Source organism: Bubalus kerabau, chromosome 20 (assembly GCF_029407905.1).
Source record: "Bubalus kerabau isolate K-KA32 ecotype Philippines breed swamp buffalo chromosome 20, PCC_UOA_SB_1v2, whole genome shotgun sequence".
NCBI classification, from domain to species: domain Eukaryota; kingdom Metazoa; phylum Chordata; class Mammalia; order Artiodactyla; family Bovidae; genus Bubalus; species Bubalus kerabau.
The window spans coordinates 54,647,502-54,656,810 of record NC_073643.1 but is presented as its reverse complement, the minus strand read 5'-3'; the positions used below and the strand labels follow the sequence as shown (position 1 = coordinate 54,656,810).

General features: G+C 37.4%; 1 protein-coding gene across 2 annotated transcripts in view; it reads right to left on the bottom strand.

The window, feature by feature from the left end:
• Positions 1–1,006: 1,006 nt before the first annotated feature.
• The window catches only part of LRRC2 (leucine rich repeat containing 2), a 40,367-nt gene continuing 32,064 nt past the window's right edge, over positions 1,007–9,309 (bottom strand). For both annotated transcript variants that reach the window (XM_055558720.1, XM_055558721.1), the window contains exons 7-9: positions 8,966–9,121; positions 6,245–6,381; positions 1,007–3,131 (exon numbers count right to left, since the gene is read on the bottom strand). In XM_055558720.1, the coding sequence (XP_055414695.1) occupies positions 3,082–3,131; positions 6,245–6,381; positions 8,966–9,121 (343 nt within the window). In that variant the 3' untranslated portion in view covers positions 1,007–3,081. The remainder of the gene's footprint in view (positions 3,132–6,244; positions 6,382–8,965; positions 9,122–9,309) is intronic.

Genomic DNA, 9,309 nt, shown 5'->3' with positions numbered 1-9,309 from the left:
GCAATCCCATTCCTGGACATATATCTGACGTAAAACATACTTCTAAAAGATACATGCACCCCCAATGCTCACTGCAGCACCATTTACAATACCCAAGACATGGAAGCAGTCTAAATGTCCATTGACAGAGGACAGTATAAAGATGTGGTATGTGTATACTCAGCCATAAAAAAAGAATGAAATAATGCCATCTGCAGCAACATGGATGGACATGGAGATGATCACACTAAGAGAACTAAGTCAAACAGAAAGACAAATATCACATACATTACTCATATGTGGAATCTAATTTTTAAAAATAATACAAATGCACTTCTTTATAAAACAGAAACAGACTCTACAGGTTTCAAAAACAAACTTTCAGTTACCAAAGGGGAAATGTGGGGGGAGGGATAAATTAGCAGCTTGGGGTTAACATACAGACATTATAAAATAGATAACCTACTGTAGAGCACAGGAACTCTACTTAATATTCTGTAATAAGCTATAAATAATCTGAAAAAGAATAAATATATGTATAACTGAATCGCTTTGCTGTACACCTGTAACTAACACAATATCACACATCAACTACACTTCAATTTAAAAAAAAATCACTAAAGGTATCTAAGTTTTCTTTCCACTCAAAAGTAGGGAGATGCATCAAGGCAGGAAAGAATAGGAGGGAAAGACAGTAACTGATTTCCAGAGATTGCTCCTCACAGTCCTGAGTTACCCTAAACTGGTGTTTGGCAAGCATGTCAAATGGTCATTCTAGACAGCTGAAGACAAGACATCTAGTGTAGGTCTTGTTATTAATTAAAATGCACTACTCAATGATTTCACCAAAGTGTCTTTACCCCTTTACTTTCAACATATGAAAAATGGGTATCATAATAAGCTTTTGGAACCTGAACATTTTTCTCCTAAGAATTATATATTCTTTCATTCATATTGCTTTAATATTTATACCTATATTCTATGTAAATTACTTTTCCAAATTATGAATCAATCCATATGCATCATGTAAAATGTTCAGATCGCTTTTATTTCCACTAAGATGCTTAATCTACTTTAGAATCTTTCTGCATTTTTACATTTATATGCATAAAGAGTATTTCTACAAGCCTCATATTTAAGCTATAGTTCTTTAATTATGTTATTAAACATAATAAACATTATGGGATGTTATATAATATGAAATAATTACATATCAATGTATTCAGTACTTTTTCAGTTATTTTTATGTAACATCGATATAAGGGGTTTTTTTGCACAAAAGACTGGTTTTATTGAAATAAATTTTACATGAGTTATGGACAGTCAATTTATGTGAAAGCCCTCATTCCCCCCCTTTTGAGGTACATTTTCCATTTGGCTGTTATGTAACATATGCTGTGGCGTGAAATAAAATTCCAAAATCATTCACATAGTACAACTGATAAATTTGCATTATATTTGTAAAGTGCTATAAATAAAAACACAACTGTTTGAGGTTCAATTAAAGTGACTTCTCATTTAATTGAGAAAAGAGACTCTCCTACTCTTTTCATCTCTTAACCTACCTCTCAGAGTTTGCCTTTAAGTTGAAGCAGTGCTCTATGGAACCATTACTATGTGGCTTTAGACTGTTCTGCCTGTTTTATATCTGTTGAGGATAAAATGTTTAGAAGTATGATTAAACCTATGAAAACAAAATATTGAGTGTCAGTACTAACCCCTTTGGTTCTTCAGATAAAGAAATAAAAAATGCTCACTTCTAGTCCTGATTAACTTCTAAAAAACCCAACTGACTTGACTTGTGCTGTCCAACATGGTGTTACCTTTGGCTATTTAAATTTAAATGTAATTAAAAGTTTACCAGACATAGTTCAAGAGCTCAAGAAGCACATACATTTGTAGTTATGAAAGTAGACAGCACAGATGCAGAGCGCTTCCTTCACAGCAGAAAGTTCTACTGGACAGTGCTCGGCTAGACCACAAAGGAGTGGATTGATATTAACACATATGAATATATGCAATTTTTCCATCTTAGTCACAAAAGTTACTTGTTTAAACTTATCTTCAACATATTCACAATCTTGTTTATTTTAGCCCAAGATAATAGTATAAAAATAGATATTTGTATAATTTCTCCAAATCCTATAATGTGATACCAAAGTTCAAAGCCCCCTAATGAACTCCTTCTTTGCCCATGTAAACTCAGTCTCCTCTGCTCTCTCTGGACCGCAGTGGCTCACCCGTGAGCAAAGTCTTCCTGTGGCACCTCAGGGAAGCCTTGCGAGGGACTCCTCATCAGTGTGGACTAGTCATTCCTGCTACCTTATATGATGGGTACAGGAGGACGGGTCCCCGGAGGCAATGCCTCTGCTCTGTGCTCTGGCATGCATCCTTGGACCCCCAGGAGGCCCTCTCGTGGCAGGCTGACCATCCATGGGGCCCCCCCAGGCTTCCCATGACCAGCCAGGCCTACACGTCCTCCTCTACAGCCACCAGAGCACCACCTGAGCCCAATGCCTGGACAGACAATCCAGCCTGTCTTTCTACCTTCAAGGCCCAGATTATACCTAAAGTCTTTCCTGAAAGCCTAAACTTGGTAAAATACAACTTAAAACATACGAAAATAGCAATCTGTATAAACCCAAGGAAAACCGTCCTCAGTAAAAGAAATGATGCATTAAAACTCTTTCAAAATAACAAAATAAACTCTCATCTGACTAGTTCAATATAAATACTCTTTTCAACACCCCTTTATCCCTGGATCTCCAAAAACAATGCAGTCAACTTCAAAATTTGGTCTTTTAAGTGATAATTTTTAAAAATAACACATTTTTTAAAATATTAAATGTGTATTATTTGGAAACAAGTAAATGCAAATGAACCTTTAAATATCAATATATAAACCCATTTATCGATTCTCCAGTCCACAGAGAGAGGTATTCACATATTTGAAATTTGAAAATCATTTTTCCTAATAACTATGACAGTGGTTTCTAGACTTTGCCTTTAAGCCCAAGCCATTATTTCTCTATGACAACCCACAGCAGGAAGATTTACAGCTCCACAGGTCAGGAAAATTCTGTAGTCTTCTGATGGATGGCATCAAAGCTGAAGGCTGAAAGATACTTTGGTGGTATAGCTGGGAACAGATTCTGCAACAAAAAGAAAAATATATACTCAACCACTCCACATCTTATTATGAAGTGTAACTACAGCAAAATTCAAATTATTGCCATTTCATACTCCAAGTATAGAGATAAATGCATTTATTTATCACCATTAAGTCAATCACAACAAATGTGTAATCATGCTTTAGAGATATTTAGACCTAAGATAGAAGAATGCATTATTTAAGATTGATTTTTAATTTTTAAATTTACATATATTTTTTCTTTTTTTTTCCTGCACTGGGTGTTTGTTGCAGCATGCAAGTTTAGTTGCTGTGTGTCATACAGGATCTAGTTCCTCAACCAGATATCAAACCTGTATCCCCTGCCTTGGAAGGCGGATTCTTAACCACTGGACCATCAGGAAAGTCCTGAAGATTAACTTATTATTAATCCTCATTCTTTTGCAATCTTTCCAACCACCTTACACAAGCTACATCAACATACTGGAAACTGTATGAGCCTAAAATAATAAAAGGTTATAAAATAGAAATATACAGCCAAGAACTATAGATGCCAGGTAGAAGGGAATATGGTTTATAAGAGAAGTCTGGGCTATTCCTAAACCAATCACCATCTTATTAATAATCATTTTATCATTCTTGCTCTTCCCACTGATTGCTGCACACTCTTTCTCTCTTCACAGCCAAATTTTTTCAAAGGCTGGTCTATACCAATGGTTCTCAGACTCAAAGCATCAGTATCACCTGGGAACCTCTGAGAAATGCACATTCTCAGGCCCCACCCCAGACCTGATGACTCAAAAATTCTGAGTGGAGCCTGTAGCTGATTCTCATGTTCATTGAAGTGTGAGGACCAGGGAAGGGCCTCACTTCTTCAACATTCTTGAATCGTACAAAGTTGGACATCCACACAGACTCACTAAATCTACTTTTTAAAACAAATTTATTTATTTATTTATTGTGGCTGCACCCTGCAGCATGTGGGATCTTAGTTCCCTAACCAGGGATTGAACCCTCACCCCCTGCATAGGGAAGGCAGAGTCTTAACCAGTGGGCTGCCAAGGAAGTCCCACTAAATCTATGTTCTTTTCCTTACAGTGATGAACTCTCTAACTCAGACATTAGTCTGAAAGGGAAGGAGAGAAAAGAGAAAAGAGCACAATGAAGAAGAAAGAAACTTAAAAAAATTCAAAGCATATGTCCAACCACATCTAGGTTGATCTATTATGAAATCACCATTTTTGTAGGTCAAACACAGCTGAATACTGGCAATATCATTTAGTTCAACCTAACATGAATATATGAAGGATGTGTGAGTGTGTGCATGCATGCTCAGTTGCTCATTCATGTCTCTTTGCGACCCTGTGGACTGCAGCCCACCAGCTCCTCTGTCCATGAGATATCCCAGGCAAGAATACTGGAGTGGGTTGCCAGTTCCTTCTCCAGGGGATCTTCCCTACCCAGGGATTCGAACCCACATCTTCTGCATCTCTTGCATTGCAGGCATATTCTTTGACCGCGAGCCACCAGGAAGCCCATAAGAAGGATAGAATTATGATAATTATTTAGAAATAAACAAATGGATTCAAAACCTATTATCACTAAAGTTAACTTTTAAAATCAAACCATTTTTATTGCTGGCCACATAGATGGAAAGATTAATACCTGTTTTCTCTAATCCATTCTTACATTTTTATAATAGCACTATAACAGAATTATGAACAAATGAATAAAATACAAGAAAGTTTTCTGCAAGAGGAAAATTATACAACCCAAAGATAAATTTTGACAAATAAATGGTTCTGGCATTTCAGTTTCATGTTTAATATAAATTTCTAATTTATTTCATAACATTTCAGGATTCAGGATTAAGGACGGACAAACACATGAGAGGTAACTGTATAGAAATTTTCTTATTTTAACTGGAAAAATTTTACTTTGCCAATAAATGGTATTTTTCATTAATGTCATGAGATACCTGAATATCTGAATGTGACTTATCATCTTCAGATACCCACTAACAAGGGAGCAATAAGCTCACATGTATGATACTTTCTGAGAGTGACTGAGGGAACCTGTCCCCAAGTGCTTGTCTTCAGAGTCACGGGGCCAGGGCTACAACCTCCCTAAATCCACATGCACGACATCTTTCATTCAGGTCTGTACCCAGCTTATCAAAAAAAAAGAGAACTGGAAAAAATAAGAGATAACTTGTGGGCACCCACGCTCAGAAAAGGAAAAAAAAGAAAAGAGGCAGCAAAAAAGAAGAACAAAGACTAATTGATGCCTTTCCTCGAGTCTATGTTTCTGACAGGAGGAAGGAGTTCTAAGGCTTCTGGAACACTTTGGAAACAGCCACTGGGGAAAACATGTCCACCCTTTCCTGAGGCACTGTGACTGCCCTGTTCCTCTGTATGTATCACTTAGTTACGCGAAACCAAAACTAAATGCATCTACTTACTAATCTGCCCGCTGGCACTAGTGGTAGAGAACCAGCCTGCCAATGGAAATGTAAGGGATGTGGGTTCGATCCCTGGGTTAGGAAGATCCTCTGGAAGAGGGCATGGCAACCCACTCTAGAATTCTTGCCTGGAGAATCCCCATGGGCTGAGGAGCCTGGAGGGCTACAGTACGTAGGGTGATAAAGAACAGGACACGACTGAAGCAACTTACCATACACACACTAATCTGTCATTTTGTTTTTTCCTTTTGTGATATTTTACAGGTGTACTTTGATTTATGTAACAGATGACTTTTTTAGAAGTTAAATTTAAATGGATTTTGACATGGAAACTTCTGTTCTATTAATTAAAATACTATTCTATCAATATCATTTCATTACAATCCCACATAAAGTTAGTAATGCAACCTTCACATTTGCATATTTCCCAGCTTCTCTGTCACATGGTTGAGGATGTATTAAGCAGGCTAATACACTAGGAAATTTTGATTATTTAACGAAAGGAAATGTATCTCTCTCTTTTTCTTTTTTGGTAAATAGAAAATAATTTACAAAGTACCCTGCCCCTAACCAATCAAGTTTTCTTTAGTTTGGCTTACAGCAATAAATGTGTTGCATGAGTGACTGGAATTCTATACACTCATTTTTAATAATTTTACATATGAATAACCTACCTCTTTCTTTAAGATCTTCAATATAGGCTTTCATAAATTCTTTATCAAAATGTTGGCGATCTCGTTCACTCTCCATCATTTCATCACCATCTTGACACTGGGTATTCTCAAGAGGATTGTCCATAAGACTTACGAATCTATTCAAGAGAATATGGAAAATACCACCACTTTCACCTGTGCACTTGTAATTGTGCAAAAATCTCAGAAGTCAACCTTTGTGGCACTCAATCCCAATTTCTCACTTCTTCTTGGAAGTCACAGCTGACCACATAATAATAGCGTCACCGGTGGAATTTCACTGTCCAGAAATCCAATAGGATTACTGGATTCAGTTTATACCAGACTGTGCAGAGGCTTGTTGGGAAAATGAGAGGTACTTAGCCACAGACAGAGGACAGTGGGCATGAGGTGAACAATAACACTTAACCTCTCCATCAGATATGATGCCTTACTATGTTTGATACTACTCCCAATTAGTGGCAGCAAACTCTTAAAATGTTGTGGCTATGTTGAAAAGGGCTCAGATGAAATCCCCATCAAAGAAATATTTAAAATATGGACTACTGTGACAAAAAAAAAAAAAGCTAAAGGAGACAAGCCAAAATGGCATTTGACCTAATTTCTTCACAATTTTGAAAGATCTTTTGATGTGAAAGATTCTACAAATATATCTATTCAAAATAGGAAATCTTTCAAACAGTCTTTGGTTGCAATTGTAGGCCCTACTAAGTCTTGGGGAATTTAATCTACTTGCTTTGGTTTGTAGAAGAGATGTTACATACCTATATTACGAATATACATATATGTGTATATATATGATATCAGCCACATAGCTGCTAGCTTTATATATATATATATATATATCCCAGTTAATTTTCCTTTTAACTTTATTTAATAGCTAAATATGGGGAAAGCAAAAAGGCTTTACTTCTTATATACATAGATCCATTTAACTTTTCATTTGCAATTTCTTTCATTGAATTTTTATCACTTTTTTTAATCCAAAAATAAGACATATACCTATATTTTATCATCCTTCATTTTTTATCAAAGTAAACACTGTACATATCTTAAAATTTGAATAACACAATGATACTTTTTATGTAAAGCAGCCCTACCCCTTCGCTCCTCTCCCATCTCAAAGAAATTTGTCATTGGTCCATCACTGTTTTTACTGAATCTATTTGAAATTATCTTTTACCATGGAAAAATACTTTAATGTTGTTCAATCAGGTGAAGGTATTCCTTCCCTTATCTTCAACTCCCTCTATTTCCCTAACCTTCCTCCCTCCCAATTTTTATCTATACTTTTATTTTTTCAACATTTTATTATGAAACTTTTTCAAACATTCAGCAAAGTTGGAAAATGTTACAATGAACACCCCTGTACCCACTCCTAGGTTCCACATTTAACACTTTACTGTACTTGCTTTATCACATACCCATCCACTGATCTACCCACTCCTCTAGCCACCCATCAAGCCACCTGATTTTTTGAAGCCTTTCAAAGCACATCACAGACATTGTGTAGTTTTACATTGTTAATGTCAATACCATCCACGTTCCAATCTGTAACCACATTTAACTTTTTTATCTTGTTTGCAGTTTGATTCTAGAATTGAAAACCAGTTTATAATATTTGTATGTTTGTGACAATTATCTGGGAGAAGGCAATGGCAACCCACTCCAGTACTCTTGGTATCTGGTAAGTCTTACAGATACCTTTGTATTTTGAAAATAAGACAGCAAAATGTTGTCTGGGCATCTTTATATGCAGACAGTGTCTGCCCAGTGGACAGCCCCGCTGTGGCTGACCACTCAGGGAGCAAATCAGTCCCCTGGGGAATCTCCAAACACAAAAGTCCAGGGTCATTCCCTCAGGGCCTCCCTAAAGCAAACCTCACACTTTTGATCAGTGGGCTAGACTCTTGGTGCTGAGTGATCTGCCCAATGAAATCAAGGAGGAGATCTGGAAGGCAGGGGTTCACCCGTTTGTACGAAGCTTTCCTTTTGCTCCTTCTGTTTTTAGCACCATGGCTCAGTCTACACCTTCCATACCTGAAATCCGACTACCATGCATCTTTGGAGTCCTCCAGGATATGGCTCATCTCTCTGTTTGCCCTCTGAGCTTCAGCCAATCTCATCCTATTTCCATCAGTCACCAGTGTGCCTCTGCTGAGTATCTCCCAGAAATGTGTTGGGACCTCTCATTCTGTGAGGGCCTTAGCTGCTTCTTTCATCGTTGTGGGTCTATACATTTTCTCCCCTCATTTTAATGGGGTCTCAAGATGGACAGGTGTTAAATACATCATGTATCTATCGTTGTTATCATCATCAACCTGGCAATTCTCATTCATTTTATAGCCTCCTTCCTATATTTAATTTGTGGCTTAATCCAGATTCCTTTTTATATGTTACTTATGATTTTATATGTATTTATCTATGTGTGTGTGTGTGTGTGTGTGTGTGTGTATTTGTGCCCTGGGCACATATCCCTCTGTGCCTTCAGCCAGCAGGTAGCATTTATCCAGAAATCCTTTGAGCTATACCTCCCCATGCCATTGGCCAAAAACTTCAAAATTCCATATGAAAGCGCCAGAATTTCTTGTTCTCCGAGTAGGAGAACCATTGAACATGGTTCCTGAGACGGAGGCCCAGGCTCCAGGGGCTCCTCGCTCTTACCTTGTGTCTGAATGGGTCTCTACTGGGCCGTCTACTCACTTTAAAGGGGTGGAGGAGTCACAGAGGGCTGTTGGGAGCTCCACCAAGTGGTCCCCGCTGACGACTAACAAGGTGAGCTTCTTAAGGTTAAGCAAGGCATAAGGAAGGTATGTGAGCTTGTTCTTGTACAGGAGAAAGGTCTGCAGTCCTTCTAGCCTAAGAAGACGTGAAAGAGATTAGAACTCAAGGACTTAGCCTCACAGCCAAGAAAAGTGAATTACAGATAAATTCTAGTAGGAAATCCCTACTTAGTTTATTTTTTATATATGACCCTTATAAGAATAAACTGGCTACACGATTTAAATAAAGTCATACCGGGTGACATGATTTGGGTTTTTTGTTTT